Source organism: Paroedura picta, chromosome 5 (genome assembly GCF_049243985.1).
Source record: "Paroedura picta isolate Pp20150507F chromosome 5, Ppicta_v3.0, whole genome shotgun sequence".
Lineage (NCBI taxonomy): Eukaryota > Metazoa > Chordata > Lepidosauria > Squamata > Gekkonidae > Paroedura > Paroedura picta.
In genome coordinates, this window is record NC_135373.1 from 99,233,132 (window position 1) to 99,253,565 (window position 20,434).

The 20,434-nt window shown below is 41.7% G+C and overlaps 1 protein-coding gene across 7 annotated transcripts in view; it reads left to right on the forward strand.

Annotated features, from left to right (window-relative positions):
- Positions 1–20,434, forward strand: part of MRTFA (myocardin related transcription factor A) — a 111,050-nt gene that overhangs the window by 73,351 nt on the left and 17,265 nt on the right. For all 7 annotated transcript variants that reach the window (XM_077339403.1, XM_077339405.1, XM_077339404.1 and 4 more), the window contains 3 exons: positions 567–632; positions 18,143–18,198; positions 19,254–19,329. In XM_077339403.1, the coding sequence (XP_077195518.1) occupies positions 626–632; positions 18,143–18,198; positions 19,254–19,329 (139 nt within the window). In that variant the 5' untranslated portion in view covers positions 567–625. The remainder of the gene's footprint in view (positions 1–566; positions 633–18,142; positions 18,199–19,253; positions 19,330–20,434) is intronic.

Genomic DNA, 20,434 nt, shown 5'->3' on the forward strand with positions numbered 1-20,434 from the left:
GAATATTCTGTGGATGTCAGATTTGTTCCAAGGACTATTGAAACAGAGATTCCTTTAATCTGTGAAGGTTCTTCATAGAAGAACCCTTTTTTTTGACAGTTGTGTTAATGCAGCCTTTTAAGGGATAAGGTAAATCATATCTCATGTGTAAGAATAACCTTTGACGTTAAATTACAGCAAACACTATGTGAATGTAGAGTTCTGATTATACCCATCAGAACGGTGTCCCTTTATTGTTCCTTTTTAAAACTTGCATGGCTTACGAAGGGCTAGATGCTATAGAACATCTTGAGCAACAGGCCCTGTTTTCATACTTTGTGGATTTTTATCAACCTATTAAAACTGCTTGCAACTTCCTCTCTCTGCTGTCTGCAGCAGACTACGGAAACCTTGGTGCCTGAGGCTACTTCTGCAATTGCAAGAGTTAGAATTGGGTGGGGATGACAGGGCTTCGGTCCTCTGTAATGTTCTGCAGCTAGAAGAAAATGTACTGGAAAATGTGCTCTGTAGTGTGGCACGCTACAGCAACCTGTTCTCAACTTATTTTTTTGTCTGCCGCCTTGCAGTGCTACAGTTGAAGCTCCAGCAGCGGCGGACACGGGAGGAGCTGGTGAGCCAAGGGATCATGCCTCGTAAGTAGAATTTATTTAAATTTTCCTTCCAGTCCGAATACACCGTACCTTTATTCAGAGAGAAAGGTAGTTTTGTATCTATTTAAAAATGTCTGTCCTTGCAGAATCCATTCTACTTCAAAGCCTGTGTTTGGAATGTGAGGGCCCTGGGTCAATAAAGTGACTCTTCGTTTCTTGAACCAGCATGTTAGCATCTGCCTTGTGGCATTTAGCTGCTGCCCAGAGTAAGAAATAGTTTCTTGACAGAAAGAACTCTTAAGGAAGGATGTTGCCACGTTAGAAATGTTTGAAACACTGTATATGTGGTAATCATATTCCTAGCAGACTTCCTGCCTTGAGCACTCTCCTTGTCATTCCTGAGCCTGGAGGATGAAGGCATGTATGTGTTGTGAATCCTTGACTGGCAAAGTGTCCACTGTACAAAGCAGCTTTCCATTTCTAATGTTGTAGAACTGCACCAAAGCAAAAACGTGTAGATGGTGGGTTTTGCTGAATGATGACATGTCCTATAGCTGTCAGTGGGCAACGTGGGTTGATGAAGTGAACTTATACAGGGCTGTGCAAATCTTTCACACTTTATTTTAGCAGTTTCTGGCTGGCAGGCTCACGGGGCAGCTCTAAACAGGTTCACCCTCCTCAGTCCCTGAGACTCTCTGGGCTGAGAAGGGCATAACTCTGTTTAGCATTGCACTGTCAGCCTCCTGTTGAAAACAGATTTTCATTGAAATGAACAGTTACGATAGAAGTAGGCCTAAATGTGTCACCTGCATCAGCCACTATAACATAAGCACATGTGAATCATTTTGGCATTGTCTCCATTTCCCCTGAAGCCTTCACAAAGGCTGTAGCCTAGTAACAGCTTCCTTTTTCTGAGCAGTCTCTTTCGCATGGTCTGAGTACTTTAGGTTTCATTCTGAAGTGTATGGATTCTGAGCACATAGTTACAAGGTGTTTCATTCTGGATTGTGTGTATCTAACAGCCCATCATTATAAGTATGCTTGTGTATTGTTTAAAGGAGGGTGTCTGTTGTGTGGACTGCTGAGGTACAGGGGATTAGTGTGTAATCCACATATTTTACATTTCCATGGAGTCAGTAAAGCTCAGGGTGCCAGTTTTCAGCTCTGGGTTAGCCCCCTCCCATCACACCGTTGCTTCTCCTTGCAGTCCCCTGATAGCAGTGATTGACAATTATTCACTTATGTGGAGTAGAGTAAAAGTATCCCTGGATGCTGTTTGGATGGATGCTCAGCCTGCCCTTTCTGATCCTGGTAAATAAGATGAAACTCAGTCTGTACTTATTCTCAAATAGGTTTTCTTTGCTCCCGTGGAAGCTGTGGAGCACTGAGTTTCAGCACTGGAAAATAGGATGGTCCTAATCCATGATCTCTTATATAAGAAGTTCAGAAGCAAGGCAGTGTTTCTTTTTCTGCTACAGAGTGGTTCCTGTTCCTCTAACTAGAATGTGTGCATTTCTTTATCCATGTCCTTTTCTTGTTCCTCATGGGAAAGGTTCAGTTTATCTTGCTAAACATTCCTTTACCTTGCTTTTGAGAGAGATCAGGTGCTCTATCCTACCATGTGTCACTTCCATGCGTTCTTTCACAAGATAGATCGCTAAGGTTGTTGCTGAACTGTGGATGACAGAGTATGATTTCTTTTTGCATTATGAACTCCGAAGTCTTGTTTTATTAATATTATATTGACTGTTTGCTAGGTTACTAATGAGAGATTTGATAACAGCAGTGTTATCAATTTGACAAATTCTAAAAGACTTAGAAGCTCCTGCTTGTTGCATTCAGGAATACAGTGGGCACTACATTAGGGAGATGGGGTGGAAGAATTCTGTGGATGGCCTCTCCCTTCCCCCAGGACATGGAAAGACTGTCAGCCCCCGGGCAGGGAACTCACCGGCAGGGGAAGCCCTCATGCAGCAGGGATCTGCAGCCTCCGAGCCTTGGAGGGAAATGGAAGGAGGAGGAGATGGTCGGGTAGGGGATGGAAGGCGATTGGCTGGCCACTGGACAGACAGGCAAGCTGGTTGGAAGAGGAAGCACTCGGGTGGGACCGCCGCCCTGAGTGGGTATAAGCTATGAGACCAGCTCCTCCTCCAAGCCCGAACCAGAAATATTAAGTAGAACAAATAATTTAATATGGATATAATGTTATGAATCTGTGCTTCAATAGACAATCATTGCCAAGTGCATAGCATCTGTCACCAATATAACTATTAATTTAAAAGTGCATGTAGAAGGAAAATGTTTAATTCTTTATGATAAGGTCACAATATAGCTGCAGAATATGCACCATGGGTCTCAGTCACATTATAAAAATGTTTTGTAAAAATTATGCACCATTTTGAGGAAGATAAAACAGTTACATGTTTGGCTACCTACTAGAAGAACATGGAAGGTTATTAGAAATTGGTGTTTTACTACAGGTGTTGGGTTTCCCCTACATATCGTAACCTAGATTACCGTAATACATTCTATAGTGTCAAAGTCCACTTGAAACTCCAAGTGTTACAGAACACTGCTGCCTAGTTATTATTGGGAGTGAGGTGCAAACAGATATGTTCAGGATAGCATTTTTATGAAGGCAAAATAGGATGGCCATCGGTCTATGCAGGTCTACGCTTATGCTTGCTCTGGAAACTGCAACTGATCCAGAATGCAGCATCCAGGGTCCTTATGAGTATACCATGGAGGGCACACATTTGACCTGTGTTCCAACAACTACACTGGCTCCCAGTTGAATTCTGAATCAAATTTAAGGATTTGGTCCTTACCCATGTGGCCATCCACACTCTGGGTCCTATATATCTAAGAAACCACCTCTGTATCTACACTCCCCGAAGAGCACTTTGCTCTACTAATACCAACCAGCTGGTGGTCCCTGGCCCCAAGGAGTTATGTCTGGCCTCAACCAGGGCCAGGACATTTTCCATATTGGCCCCTACCAGGTGGACCGAGCTCCCAGAACATATGTGGGCCCTGCAGGGCCTGCAAGATGGAGCTCTTCTGCCAGGCTTTAGGTTGGGGCCAGTAAAGCAGTAACATCGACCAGGCCCTCCCTATCAAAAAGATGCTCCCAACCCATACTCTAGCTACAGAAGATCAGAAAATAAATTAAGACTGCTGATGCTGCTGTTGTGATTTTTTAACACATCTCTTGCACTGTTTATGGTATGTATGTCCTTTTCTGCCTTGTCTTCGACTTTTGTAGTTTGTGTCCTGTATTTTTTATATGTCTGGTGTTAATGGCTTGTTTGTATAGTCTTATGATATTGTCATTCATTGTCAATGCATTGTTCATTGATGCCTTAAGGCAGAGGTTCCTGAACTTTTTGAGTCTGTGGGTCCTTTGGAATTCTGCCACAGTGTGGTGGAGCCCAACACAAAATGATTGGCACAGGAGGCAGAGCCAGCCACAGAATGTCAGGAAGTGAGGTTGTGCATAACACATCAACATGTCAACATTTCAGATAGAACCTCTGCTTAACAGATTAAAGATGAACCTACTGAAAACCTTTTCTTGCCTGTGCACAAGTCATGCGGTGAAGATTCTTGTGGTGTGGTGGCAGCTGCTGCCAAAGCAGTGTGCTTTAAAAAAAAATCTGCACAGCCAATCAGAAGTCCTGCTGGGTAAAATTGCCACCTGGAGCCATCCACTTAAAAAAAGAAAGAAAAAAAGGGGGTGGATCAAAATAAGTAAAATGTGCTCAAGCCTCTGTAAGGTAGAACATAATGTAAAATTGAATATTAATATTTATTAAAATTAAAAACCCAAGGCTTAAAATAGAGCCTCATTAAAATACTTGTATACATTCATACTAATGCCTCCACTGGCCAGACATGTTTCAGATGTGAACAGCATACATAAAATATAGGGAAATAAATATTAAATATACAGTAGGCTCCTTTAAATACAGTAATATAAAATGTTTAATATTTAGGACACTAAGGGCCTCTGGAAAAAAGGAGAAGAAAAGCTGTGTTGTAATAATACAATATAAATCAATTAGGGAAAACTTTCAAAAAGCTTACTTACTAATTCATTCTATGGACCCGGAGCCCAGATAAAATTCTTTGAGGCATGTTTCTAAAGCAGGCCTTGGTCCAGATGAGCACGTATAAATTTTATAGGCAGGTGATTATTAGAAATTCCACTTTCCAGCACCACTTGTTGGGTGCCACATTGGGAATACCTACTTTACACTGTTTGAATACATGTTTGTGATTTGCCCTGCCTCACAGCAATAAGTTGGGGTACAAATAAATTAAAAATACATTTTTCCTTGATGTCTTTCCCATGTGCATGGAATGGAAGGTTACTAGACATCCTGCTAATGATAACATGCCCCCTACAATGAGTGGAGTTCTTTGCCTCTCTTTCTTCCTGACATTTCAAAATGCCATTTATCTTCCAAGACAGTATTTCATGTCTGTATCATAGAGCATGTGTGATTCAGTCGCAAGATAAAACACATCTATCTATCCTGTGTCCATTTTCAGTACAGCCCTGAGATGCATGTGTTGAGGTCTTCCACTGTGCAATCTGCAGGTTGTTGGATGCTGTCGACACTTGCAAACCACCAGGCAGGCAGGAAATCCACAGAGATTGATTGTGAAACCATAGCCTGAGCAAACGCAGGGCACTGGTACTTGTAGTAAGCCTCCTCCTTTGTCTTGGGACAAGCAGAATGGAGAGGGCAACGGTACACCAATAAGGGTGCCCTTATGCTGCTCTATAGTGCCCTTTCGTGATTAGTACTTTGTTTGAAAGTAGCAACATGTGTCTCAATATTCCTTAATGCTATTCACATTGTTGCACCAATCTATTTGTGACTGAACTTGCAAATGGATAAAATTCAGGAATGGCCTGTTCCTTGTCTTATTTTAATGCCATGTAAATTTGGATGTGGATGCCAAGATAATTGCAGTTTACCACCCTTAGGCCTCCTATAGCAGTTTATGTGGAACACTTTGTCTAACTTCATTCTGGTCTGATTCAAATGAGTAGCCGTGTTGGTCTGAAGTAGCACAATAAAATCAGAGCCCAGTAGCACCTTTAAGGCCAACAAAGATTTATTCAAGGCGTGAGCTTTCGAGTGCAAGCACGCTTGCACTCAAAAGCTCGTGCCTTGAATAAATCTTTGTTGGTCTTAAAGGTGCTACTGGACTCTGATACCATTCTGGTCTCTTTCTGTTATTTTCTACAAGCTGAATGATGATCACTTCTTGCTTGTCTGAATAAACCCTCTGTGCAGTATGGAAAATAGTGTTTATATTTGGGGATTAAACACAAAAGACTTCATGTAAAGGCCCATAGGACAGCTTTGAGAGAATAAATTTTGTAGAGTAGAAGAACTCACAGTGGGTACATTGGAGAAAGAGACATTGATGTGGATGAGTTTGCAGCTGGTCTTCTGCCACTAGTTAATGTTGCTATACAGTCTTTCCATCTGGCATCCTGTTCAGATATTATCATTTGGTTGGCCACTGTGTTAAGCAGGCATTGGACTGATAGATTACTGGTCTGATCCAGCAGAGCTGCTATATTCTTATGGAGAACAGCTGCAGGTGTTTTCTTCCTTGGTTACAAAAGACAGCGTGAAATATCTGAAATAGCAGGGCAAAGCATTCTGCAGAAATGATGCACTTATCTGTTTGGAGCTCAGCTAAACTGATGCCAAAGCAGGGATGCAACAATTCACTATAATGTAATTTAAATATCAGCAAGGACATAATGATCAGTAGTTCTTCCATCCCCTGGAAATTTACTGAAAGCGTGCAATCTGTATTTTACATATGTGCACTAATCAATGGATTTCCATGACTCCTAAAGCTATTAACACTCAGAAGCAGATTTTGGATGTATGTATTTCAGGAGCAAAGTGATAAACAGCAGTAGCAAGCAACATTAACTTTCTTAGGCTGTGTCATTAATTTTATCAATGAAAGGAAGTTCTCTGTGCCCTGTTTACTCACCATTTTGGCCAGATGAGAAAGATAGCTTAGTTAATGTTAAATATGAATAGCAAAGATACCCTGAAGAATGATTTATGCCAAGTTTAATGTACTGAGTGTTCCCATTACACAGGCTAATTCAGAGGCCTTTGGCCGAGAAGTACTTTTGTTTTTAATACCACTGCTGTCCTGTGAAGCCGAGCCATTTCGTACTTCCTGGTTCAGTCATGCAGGGTCACACATACCAAATGTTACAGGGAGCTTTTTCTTAATGTTCGAAGTGTCTGAGGATGCTGGATGGACAAGAAAGAGAGGACAAGAAAGAAGGGCAGATTTTTGAAAGCTTCTGTGGCAGAACAGTCCTGCTGTGGCCTGCAGGCCCTGTTCTAGTCTGCCCTCCAAGCTTTTCCCAACAACTGGAGAAGCTTTATTTTCTCTGCCTCTACCTGAATTTGTAAGGAATGGCTTGCTGGGAGGGTCAGGACTCCCAGCTTTCCTTTCGAAGTCTGAGGCCTTGTCTTAGTGTCAACCATTGCTCAATGCCGAGTCACCATGGAGACTGTTTATTGCCTTGGGCAACTCTGGAAGAATGGCCAGTTGCCAACTGCCTTCCTTCCCCTGGTGCTCCTTTTAAAATACAGTGGGGGTCTCTGTGTTACAGAGAACCATTACCAGCATCAAAAGTATTTATTAAAGTGAAAATGTTCACAGCATAGCACCAGACTGAAAAGAAATGGGTAAAATGCAGTTCCTCTATCCCTCTCTCTATACAGGCCCTGTCATTTGTTAAAATATAAGACAGGCTCCTTAGTTATAGATTACAGAGTTTCTATTACCCTGCAGCTCCTTTCAGCTGTCCAGGCAACACATGGTAATGTGAAAGGAATGGGCCACACAGTATAGGTAAAAAATATGACAAACCGTGAGAGCAAAATAGTGAAAAATATTTAATGCTCTATTTTTCCAGAAAAACGAACAGCTGAGTCAAAAATTTTCAGAATGAAAGTTTTCAGAATGAAATTTTGAGGAAGCATTAATTTGGAAACAGTTTTATACTGGATGCTGTTCAGTTGTGAAAACTGAATTTGGAAAATTTACTTTTGAAAATGAATGCTTCAATTCTCTAACTTACATTCTGGAACAGGAATTATACTTTTCAGTTTCGACTCTGCTGTTCATTTTTCAGCAGATGGCAATAGCTGTGTCCTCTGGATCTTAGTTAAGAGCTCTGACTGCTCTGATGGATTCAGTACAACCCCCTCCCCCCCTTTCTCCTTGTTTTCAGGAATTCTATCTGCTCTTTTTTCCTATCCACTGATCAGGTTAGGCGAGGTAAGAGAAGCTTTTCATAGAGATTCTCCTTGGGGGTTGTTCCTGGAGCCTTTCCTCCAAATCTTTGTTCCCTGATTGGAGAAGGGGGAGAGCTTGAGCCACCCATTATCTCTCCTGCTAGATCTATTTTCAGCCCAGAGAGAAAAACTTTTAAAACTTCCTGGTAAATGTTTCACTCTGGTCAGCCATCTACATCAAACATGCATTTCTTCACAGCACCATTAATGCCCACCCTCCCAATCAAAAGTTGGCAATCTAAAATCCATTTGGGGGAATTTCCAAAGCTATTTCTTCTTGTAGCATCAAATCTTAAAGTTTCATAATTAATAAATGCCTCATTGTACACACAATCCCTTTTAGACTGTAGTTTCTGTTCCTTGTTTTTTTTTAAGCACTGGAAAGGTTGGATCCTTTGCAGCACCAAAGGATCACACTAACAGAGTAAATTTTTCACAACAGCTTCTTTCCTCAGCAACTCTATGTGAGTGAAAACTTGTGAAGAGTAGGGGACCTGCATGAATAAATAACCTTACAACATGGCTGGCTGTAAGAAGGTGGAGGAAGCAGCCAAATTTGTCTCTTTTCTTAGTTTTAAAGAGAAGAAATGTAAAAACCATCAAACTGTAACAGTGGTGGCAAGTTTGCTGGCAGGGGCTCATGGGGATTGTAGTTCATGAATATCTGGAGGACCACAGGTTGACTACCCCTACAGTAGAGAATTAGAGCAACTTGTCTCTTGAAGAGAACCCACAGAACCAGCTCTTTAATTGTTGAACCTGAGCCTTGTCATGAGTGTGGAATTACAACTGAAACGTGGTTTTGGACATGGTAAATATTTTTAAAGAAAAATAATATTAAGTCTTTCAGGACAAGATAAAATTCTTAAATTTTCATGGAATGTGATGTTCAGCAATGATGCTGTCTGGGCCAACTTTGGGACAGAAGACAAGGAGTCATGGGTTCAACAGGAGAGAATCTAAAAGCAAGCAGTAGCATTGGATTTGAAATACACGTTATCATCACATTCAGAGTCTAAAAACACCTGGGTAGATTCTACCAGATGTTATGGAAAGGATCAGTGTATAGCTGCCATTTTCAGTATAATATATAGTTTTACCCCTGAGTTAATGCAGACAATATGTTTCAGGCTTTTAGTGATCACACTGTTGTATGAGTTCTGGCTTTGGATTTTCTAATGCAACAGATGCTGTTCAGGATAAGTATGTAATTTTAAAAAACGCATTCCTGCCATCTGGCAATCAAAGGCATAAGAACACCTTCACAGTGCAAATACATGCCTTGACCAGCTTGTCTGATACCTTGTAATGGATTCAATAAATCCTTTAAAAATCTAATTATACTGTCTGCCCTCCTTATATCTAATGGCAATCTGTTACATGGATTAACCATGTATAATCTGCTTTGCCTCAATTTTGTGATACCACTAACTCTTTTCCCCTCAGGTCTGTACACGACTCCTTTAAATGTGTATGTACAGGTGCAAAGACTTGTGTTGCCAACTAGTCCTTCTCTAGTAATCATCTTTGTTGTCTTCCTATCATTAAGTGGTTAGGAAATTTGCCGCTCTTTAGAAAAAAAATTTGTTCAGTTTCTTATCCTTGAGGTTAGTAATACCATTTGTTAACTTTATTAGATTGCAATATGGCTTATGTCTGTAAACAATGTGCTGTTACTGAACAAATTAGATTAATTTTTAAAGAACATTTCTTTCCTGTCTTTCCAGAGAATCTATACAACAACCTTTCTCAACTTTTTGATCATTGAGAAACCCCTGAAACATTACTCAGGCTTTGAAAAAGCCCAGAAACATCATAAATTAAAACATAACTCCCCCCCATAAAACATTTTAGCTATTAAAAATCCAGCATTCAAAACCTCATTGGAGTTGAAGAACAGCATAAAACATTGAGCAGCTTAAAATCTGTCTTTTAAAGCAGTTGTCAGGCTAGCAGCAGAATGATGCAGAATGTTGTAAAAAGATTAAACTCATTAAAAAAACTTAAGTTAAAAGAAACATTTTGGCCTATTGCCTAAAAGAGAGTAGGGTAGGTGCCAGGCAAGCCTCAATGGGAAGGACATTCCTTAGGCAAGACACCACCATTAAAAAAGGGCTTTCCCATTCCACCACCTACAGGCCGATCAGTGGCCATTTTGGAAGGGGGAGAGGAGAGGTCATGTCACCGATCTTGCACCACTTCTTTTAGTTGTGTATTGTTCAGACTGGTGTCCATTTTGATTGTCTCTAACCACCCTGTCCATGAATCAAGGCAAGCTGGACGTGGTTAAACAAGAAATGAGAAGACTGAACATCGACATTTTAGGAATCAGTGAACTAAAATGGACAGGAATGGGTGAATTTAATTCAGATGACCATCAGGTATACTACTGTGGACAAGAATCTCGCAGAAGAAATGGAGTAGCCTTTATAATCAATAAGAGAGTAGGAAAAGCAGTCTTGGGATACAATCCCCAAAATGACAGAATGATCTCAGTTCGAATCCAAGGCAAACCATTCAACATCACAGTGATCCAGGTCTATGCCCCAACCACTGCTGCTGAAGAGGATTAAGTTGATCAGTTCTATGAAGCCCTACAACACCTTATAGAAGCAACGCCAAAAAATGATGTGCTTATCATCATGGGGGATTGGAATGCTAAAGTAGGAAGCCAAAAGATAACTGGGATAACAGGCAAGTTTGGCCTTGGAGTACAAAATGAAGCAGGGCACAGGCTGGTAGAATTTTGTCAAGAGAATACAATGGTCATAGCAAACACTCTTTTCCAACAACCCAAGAGACGACTCTACACATGGACATCACCAGACGGTCAACACAGAAATCAGATTGTCTATGTACTCTGCAGCCAAAGATGGAAAAGTTCTATACAGGCAATAAAAACAAGACCAGGAGCTGATTGTGGTTCAGATCATGAGCTTCTTGTTGCAAAATTTAGGCTTAAATTGAAGAAAGTAGGGAAAAGCACTAGGCCACTCAGGTACGAACTAAATCATATCCCCGACGAATATACAGTAGAGGTGACAAATAGATTTAAGGAATTAGATCTGATAGACAGAGTGCCTGAAGAACTATGGACGGAGGTTCGCGACATTGTACAAGAGGTAGCAACTAAAACCATCCCAAAGAAAAAGAAATGCAAGAAATCAAAATGGCTGTCTGAGGAAGCTTTACAAATAGCTAAGGAGAGAAGGGAAGTGAAAGGCAAGGGAGAAAGAGGAAGATACACCCAATTGAATGCAGAATTCCAGAGAAAAGCTAGAAGAGATAAGAATGCCTTCTTAAATGAACAGTGCAAACAAATAGAAGAAAACAATAGAATGGGGAGGACCAGAGATCTTTTCAAGAAAATTGGAGATATGAAGAGAACGTTTCATGCAAAGATGGGTATGATAAGGGACCAAAATGGTAGGGACCTCACAGAAGCAGAAGAGATTAAGCAAAGGTGGCAAAATTATACAGAAGAACTATACAAGAGCGAGCTTAACATCCCTGATGACCACAGTGGGGTAGTTACTGACCTGGAGCCAGACATACTGGAATGTGAAGTCAAATGGGCCTTAGGAAGTCTGAGCAACAATAAAGCTAGTGGTGGTGACAGCATCCCAGTTGAACTATTCAAAATCTTAAAGGACGATGCAGTAAAAGTGCTACACTCAATATGCCAGCAAATTTGGAAAACTCAGCAATGGCCACAGGATTGGAAAAGGTCAGTTTACATTCCAATCCCAAAGAAGGGCAATGCCAAAGAATGTTCAAACTACCGCACCATTGCACTCATTTCTCATGCTAGCAAAGTTATGCTCAAAATCCTACAAGCTAGGCTCCAGCAATATGTGGACCGAGAACTTCCAGAAGTACAGGCAGGATTTCGAAGAGGTAGAGGAACTAGAGATCAAATTGCCAACATACGCTGGATCATGGAAAAAGCTAGGGAGTTCCAGAAGAACATCTACTTCTGCTTCATTGACTATGCTAAAGCCTTTGATTGTGTGGAGCACAACAAATTGTGGCAAGTTCTTAAAGAGATGGGAATACCAGAGCATCTTATTTGTCTCTTGAGAAATTTATATGCAGGTCAAGAAGCAACAGTGAGAACTGAACATGGAATCACGGATTGGTTCAAAATTGAGAAAGGAGTTCGGCAAGGCTGTATACTGTCGCCTTGCCTATTTAACTTGTATGCGGAGCACATCATGAGAAAGGCGGGATTAGAGGAGTCACCAATTGGGATCAAAATTGCAGGGAGAAATATCAACAACCTCAGATATGCAGATGATACCACTCTAATGGCAGAAAGTGAAGAGGAACTAAAGAGCCTGTTGATGCGGGTGAAGGAGGAGAGTGCAAAAGTTGGCTTGAAACTCAACATCAAGAAAACAAAGATCATGGCAGCCGGCCCTCTCAATTCCTGGCAAATAGATGGGGAAGAAATGGAGATAGTGACAGATTTTATTTTCCTCGGCTCCAAGATCACTGCAGATGGGGACTGCAGCAAAGAAATTAAAAGACGCTTGCTCCTAGGGAGGAAAGCTATGGCAAATCTAGACAGCATCCTAAAAAGCAGAGACATCAGCCTACCAACAAAAGTGCGTTTAGTCAAGGCTATGGTATTCCCAGTTGCAATGTATGGCTGCGAAAGTTGGACCATAAGGAAGGCCGAGCGTCAAAGAATTGAGGCTTTTGAACTCTGGTGCTGGAGAAGACTCTTGCGAGTCCCTTGGACTGCAAGGCGAACAAACCGGTCAGTCCTAGAGGAGATCAGCCCTGACTGCTCTTTAGAAGGCCAGATCCTGAAGATGAAACTCAAATACTTTGGCCACCTCATGAGAAGGAAGGACTCCCTGGAGAAGAGCCTAATGCTGGGAGTGATCGAGGGCAAAAGAAGAAGGGGACGACAGAGAATGAGGTGGATGGATGGAGTCACTGAAGCAGTAGGTGCAAACTTAAAAGGACTCCAGGGAATGGTAGAGGACAGGAAGGCCTGGAGGATCATTGTCCATGGGGTCGCGATGGGTCGGACACGACTTTGCACATAACAACAACAACAAACCACCCTGTTCTTTGTTGGCCTGGTTCCTTTTCCCACTGACCAGTCCTTGCATAATTGTTCTCTCCATTGAGTTGGATTGCATGTTATGGCCATAGTAAGTGAACCGGAGTTTTGTGATTTTGCCTACCAGTGATATATCAGATTTTATGCACAGTAATATTTCCTTGTTTGTGACTTTTGCTGTCCATGGAACCCGCAGAAGCCTTCTCCAACACCAGAGTTCAAACAAATCCATTTTTCTCTTGTCTTGATTTTTTTATTGTCCAACTGTCACAACCATGTGGCTATTGGAAATATGAACAAATATCAACAAAACAGGAATACTACAATGCATCAATTTTGAATTTTGAATTCATATGTTAACTATTTTTTGAATCAAGAAAACTTCACATTTTTGAAAACTTCACATAATCTTGAAGACCAAGGTTTTTTTTAATGGAAAACTGAAAACGACAGTTCATTTCTCAACTGTCATTGTGGGTGGGTTACTGCAGTTCATAAATATGGTTGCTTGCATCTAGATTACATTTTGAGACTGCACTGGAAAAAGTCTCTTGGCCTCATAACTGACACGGTATAATTGTTTGACAATTCCAGGCTGTTTGTTATGTACTTTTTAGGCAGCCAAGAAAAATGTACACTGTTTAGTTAGTTTGGATGAAGTCTGATACTGCTGCAATGATCCTTTTCAGATATGTTTTTCTTCCAAGAGAATGTTAGGGGGAAGTAAAGAGAGACTTGTTCCCTTTTGGCATTTTCAGAGGTCAAATATGAAAGTTCTGTACTTTGACGTAGTGCCAGCACTGGAGAGAAGTACAAACTAGAGTGTTTCTCTGGAGAAATACCCATAAGAGATTATGATGAATCAGGCTAAAATCTGCCTTTGGGGTATACACTAAAAGATCATCATGATTATTTTTGTATATATGTATTTACTTAGAAAATTTTTGTGCCACCTCTTCAGGAAACTGGCCCCAGGTGGCTTACATACAATATAAAATGACATAAAGCTATTGAAGCCCAGCACCATAAAACAATACCAAATATGGAGATGCTTTAAAAGGGTCATAAATATTGTTCAGGCTAAAACAGACTGTAAAATAATGTTTGCTTGCTCATTCATTTATTTATATTGTAATTAATGAATTAATCACATCTTTATTAGAAGCCTGGATGAACAGGGAGATTTACCCTAAAAGAAAGTAGTGTAGGCCTCAAGAGGAAGGGCATTTCACAGATTAGGTGCCACCGCTGAAAAAAACCCTTTATATGGTTGCTACCTGCCTTCCTTCCAAAAGTAGGGGCTCACAGAGCAGGGCTTTTGCAGAGAACAAGGAAGATAGGGCAGTAGGGTTTGTCATCATTACTTTTTAGTCCTCAAACTACTGAGGAAATTGCATGTCTTGTTGTGGTATATAACAAATTCTAGAGAAGTAGCACTGAAATTTCTCAATCTGTCACCATGCATCCATCAGGTAGGTATTCTTCCCTAACCCTGCAGGAAAAGCACATAAGCTTTCATTCAGTAAGTTCTCTGCCTGTCTATCAAATGGGTTATTACTGCCTCTACCTCCAGGTTGTTCTAAAAATTTGGTATGGGAGGGACACAGTGGAGGAATCTTGAAGAGAGTCCTTTGGCACTTCTTTCCAGCCATGTAGCCTCACATCGGAAGTATAGCAAAACTCTTAAACATTGTCTCAGGCATTCAGTGAACCGTTAGTCTAATTCTGTATTTTGAACTCAAAAGCTGTTTTGAATAAACATGTATACATGGAAACATAAGATTCTCCTTTGGTGTAGTGGTTAAGAGTACAAACTTCTAATCAAGTGAGCCGGGTTCACTTCTGCACTCCCCCACATGCAACCGGCTGGGTGACCTTGGGTTAGCCATGGTGCTGACCAAGCAGGTCTCTCTCTCACCCGCTGACCAAGCAGGGCTCTCTCAGCCTCACCCACCTCACAGGGTGTCTGTTGTGGGGAGAGGAAAGGGAAGGCGACTGAGGCACTTTGAGACTCCTTCGGGTAGAGAAAAGTGGCATATTAGAACCAACTCTTCTTCTTGTGAATACAGCAGGCTTTCTCACCCAGTGTTTCATGAAACCCGAGGGTGGGAGCTAATTATTTTTAAATATATTTTCTAAATCTGTTAAGCATTTATTGGATGATATGACAATATGTGATCATGTCAACCTCCCCCCCCACTCCCAAAATAGCCAATGATGAGCCTGGAAGGGGGTGGGGAGGAGAGGGGCCCTGGGGGTGCATGTACACAGCTATGCTTCCCCACCATATCCTGCATGATCTTGCCAATTTGGGGGTTTCTTGAAACTTGAAAAATATTTCAGGGATTTCTCAATGGTAAAAAAGTTGAGAAAGGCAAGATCATGCAGTGTTCAGATTTGATAAAACAAGATTTAAGAGCAAGAGTTGGTTGTATTTTACCTCAGTGGCTTTTTAGGCCCTCTGAGACTGCCTGCAGGTTCATCATCTGTGTTTGCTAGTGAAGGCGTTTAAGCTAAGTGATAACCATTGGAACTGTTTGGCCCTGGATAGAGGAAGTCTCTTCCAATGAAAACCCTATGGAGTCACCACAAGTTGATGGTATCTTGTTGGCATTCTCCTCCAACAACAGTCAAATTGGGGATTTTTAATGTACCATGGAAGCCTTAATACTAAAATCTTGTATAAGATTTGGACTTCTCAAAAGGAAGATGAGATTTATTGAACAGAAACCATAGGTCCACCCTACCTTGTTCACACTGATTGCCCACTGCTTTCCCCTAGTTTACACTTGTATGTTGAAAGGGGCAGCTGCTTAAGAGTTCAGATCAGTATATGATAGATAGTGCCATTACAGTAGCTAATTTGTTTGGCTAGGTCCAAGAGTAACTAGAGCCTCTTGTGGCGCAGAGTGGTAAGGCAGCTGTCTGAAAGCTTTGCCCATGAGGCTGGGAGTTCAATCCCAGCAGCCGGCTCAAGGTTGACTCAGCCTTCCATCCTTCCGAGGTCGGTAAAATGAGTACCCAGCTTGCTTGCTGGGGGGTAAACGGTAATGACTGGGGAAGGCACTGGCAAACCACCCCGTATTGAGTCTGCTATGAAAACGCTAGAGGGCGTCACCCCAAGGGTCAGACATGACTCGGTGCTTGCACAGGGGATACCTTTACCTTTACCTTTAAGAGTAACTAGAATCATTAATGACAGTAAGGTAGCCCATGCTGCTGCACCCATATGTTTTCATTGTAGAATGTTTGAAAATGCAGAAAAACTCTTGCTTGGCATTTTCTAATTGATGTTCTTACAGATACGTTGTAGTCATTAGAGCAGGCATTCCCAACCAGGGATCTGTGGACGCCTGGGGTCCACAGGAGCTCTGGTGGGGGTCCATGACCTTTCCCCTCCCATCTTAATGGATTCAGCCACAAGCTAGGGACCCGGCCGCTTTCATTGCTACCCCTCCTGAGCATGAGTGAGTTCTCTCGTGGTTAATGTGCCTGCATGTCTCCTCCACAAACTACCTCCTGTCTCTTTTCCATGGAGTTCACCTTGAGCTTGCCTGTTAACGTGGGTGGTGATGTCACTCCTGGGGGTGTGATCGGGAGGCGTGGCCAGCTGATAATCACTTCTGGAACTCCTCAGAGCCTGAACGATTATTTCAGGGGCTCCTGCATGGTCAAAAGGTTGAAAAAGGCTGCACTAGAGAATCTTCTTGGCTGGAAATGACAAAAGGTCAGTCTGTAGTGCACACAGAAATGAAATTAAGAGTGCATGTGGCTTAGTATATTTATTTAGTTAAAACATTTATATGCCACCATTTCAACCAGTTAGGGTTCCCAAGGCAGCAAACAAAACACTATATGTATGTATAACATATAAGTGTACAAGCAGAACGGAGAGAGGAATGCTGTAGGCGTTCCCTGTACAGTGTGGAAATGATCCACCTTAAACACTTCCAGTTATATATGCAATGACATGTTAAAAAATTGAATCCCTGTTGATTTGTAACAGATTAGAAACCATAGCCTTGCAGATCTTTCACATGCAGTGCCTGCACAATAATTTATGGCCACAACATGAAAATGTCTCCACTTCAGTCCACCCTTTTACTTTCTGTGTCCATCTTTAGTCCAGTCTAGGCCAAGATAGATCTTGACATGTTATTACCCTAGTTACATATATTTTAAGCAAACTGTTCTAGCTGTTTGCATCTTCTTGTTCTGTTGGAATCCTTAATGCACAGTTTCCAGTACATCTCTTGCATAAGCAGTAATATAGGCTGCGTTAGTGTAGCATCCTTGCAATAGCATCACTTTCTTTTTTGTTCCTCTTTGGAAAGATAATGGCGCTGCTACATGCAGAACACGGCTGACACTCACTACTGTAATGTGTTGAGGAAAACTGCATTGGTTGGCATCAGTATTATTAGTGAACTTATTAGAATGGCATAGGGGAAACCCTGCCAAAGGGCTCTTCCAAAGTTGTCTAGTGCTGGGCAGCTGCTGATCAGTGTCTTAAAATAGGTCTTGTCTTGGCCATGCTCCAGGGGAGGGGAAAGAAACAAAGAGGAGAAATACTCACTGTGAATGAAAATTACTCCTTGGATTTTCTGCCTTTTTAATGTGTTGGTCGAGAAATGATCTTACTTGGCTTGTTTTCCTCCCTTTTATGTGACTCTACTTTAAATTATTAAATCAAATTGAAGAATCATCCTAACAAGAGGCAGTTGTATGTCTTGTGAGTGCAGATGTGTCAGGATTTTTTGTGCATCTTGTGTGTTGTGCAGTATCCCGTTGAAGTGTTCTGTTCTGTCCCCCATGGAATAGGCTGGTGGTCATTTGTTTTGGCAGTCAAACAGAGGAAAGGTTGCATTTATTTTAAACAATAGCATATCCCTTTAAAACATAGAGTGTTCCTTTGGAAATATGCTGCATTCTCAGCTGGTTTAGGTTGGCCAGCCACCAAGATGTGGGTTTAATTCAGTTAAAGACCTGGTCCATGTGCTAAGCATATGCAGGAAGTACTCCCTGTACCTTGATGGATAACTTTAAATGAGTGTGGGTCACTTTTAGAAACAAGAGGGGACTAACTTGTGTAATTCACTCCTTGTTATTTCCCCCAACAGCTCTGAAAAGTCCAGCTGCATTTCACGAACAGAGGAGAAGTTTGGAACGGGCCAGGGTAAGCTAACACTTCTTTTAAGAGTCTTCCAAATCTGGGCCCAAAATTCTTTTAAGCTGCTGATTTTCTCTTGAGGATCTTGGGTTTTTCATTTTGCACACCTCTTGAAGTGATAGGTTTTGGGTCTCCTATTCCTTTTGTGACTGATATCATCACGTGAATTAGAGTTCAAAACCCAAAGCCCTCGTCCTGAGAAAGTGCCCCTCTTTACCTACCCTACAATTTGTTTGATTCTGCCCATGCCTATTGGCCTGATAAAACAGAAACTAAATGAGAAGCAGCATGACACAGGTGCCATTCTTTGGGGAACTCAGGACCTCCTGGAGAGCTGGATGAGAACAGCATTTTTGCCTGAAAGTAAAATTTTAGGACATGCTTCCTACAAGGAGATTGGAGTAGTGTATATGCGTCTCCATGAGGTCCCTTCTATGATTCTGTGATCCTTTCCCCGGTTGATGCCTACAACAGCCCTTTGAGTCAGATCACCTAAGAGTGACTGACCCAAGCCTCCCAGTGAGCTTCATAGCAGTTTGGGGATTTAAACCTGGATTTCTCAAATCCCAGTCTAGTCCAGTTACCTAACCATTGCATGAATCTGGGAATGCTTTGGCTACTGGACAATTTATTTTCATTTGAAACCATTGGAACTGGAGCTTGGGTGAATTAATTGCTGTCCTGCAAAGGTTATGGAGACTTGTCTTTCAAGATATAGGACTGGTTTCATCTGAGTTTTCCTATTAATAGATTGCTTCCATTTTTCAGAAACATCTTGGAAAGATATATTTTACATACTTCAGTGTAAGCATCTCAGACAACATTTGGCTGTTAAGTTTGGTAATCTGATTTCCTCAGGTTTTTCAGTCAAGTGCTGTAGAATCAGCCTGCCTAACCAGAGAACAAGATTGTTCTGTGCCTGTTACATTCTCCAGTGTCAGGTCTAGTTAGAACCTGAAGGAACAGCTGTTGCCATTTGCCAGCTAATCCAAGGTGTGCTTTTTAGCTATTAAATTCTTGTTGTTCTACTTGGATCAGCATGACTTGTGTTTGGCCTGCAGACAGAGGACTACCTGAAACGGAAGATCCGGTCCCGGCCAGAGAGATCGGAGTTGGTGAGAATGCACATTCTGGAAGGTATGGTCCCTAGTAAGCTCCAAGTATGGTAAACTTGGCCACTGGTTGCCAGTGTGGCATTTGTGGTTCTTTTCCCTTGTTTTTGTTCAGTTAGGGAATGAATGAATAGGGTCTGGAAATTGGACTATGAGATTGAGAACTCATTCTTTCAGCATCTTGCAGATAGGTTTGTTTGAACGAGCAGCCTGTCAGACCTGTAATCACTTATTCATTGAAGCATGTGTCATAAGAACACATGGACAGTGAGTGAAGGGAACCGAGGTGGTACTCATCTCAGTGGTTTCTCACTGGAACAGGCTACCTTGGGAGGTGGTGGCTTCTCCTTCCTTGGAGAAAGTTTTAAAGCAGAGGCTAGATGGCCACCTCATAGAAATGCTAATTCTGTGAATTTAGGCAGATTGTCAGTGGGTGGGCAGAAGGGATTGTGTCAGGGCTTGGCTGTTGTGGCCCTTTCTTGCATGCCCAGGGAAATGCCGATCAGCACTTTGGGGTTGAGAAGTGAATTTCCTCCAGGCCAGACTGGCCAGGGATTCGGGGTTTTTTTTTTGGGGGGGGGGCATCCATCATCTGGGCATGGAATTGGGATCACTGTGGTGGGCAGGTAGTTATGGATTTCCTGCATTCTGCAGGGTGGGACTAGATCACCCTGGAGATTCCTTCCAACTTTATAATTCTATGATTCTACCAGTGTCTTAATGGCTTGTCCTGTGCATGTTATTTATTTCATTCCACATTTCTGAAGTCCCAGCAGGGTGCAGCAGCAGTAGACCAAGGGCAGTACATTGTTTTAAAGGTTCCGCAGGAATATAGCTTGTGTTATTGTATTGTTAACAAAAATGAAACCCTTGCTTTAGAAATAGCTGCCCTGTGGTCTTCCTGAGATAGTTGCGAGGAAAAGGACTCGGGCAAAGTGAAATGTTAGTTAGAATTACTTCTCCTGAACTAGAGACCCATCTAAAAGTGTGTGAAGTACAAGATGTTTACATATTTATGAAAGCAGGGGATCCATTTGATTATGAATGATCAATTTATTCATTGTTAGTAAGGTTCCAAATGCTGTGACTTGTTTGGATAATTATTTTGAACACACAGGGCTGGTGTCATG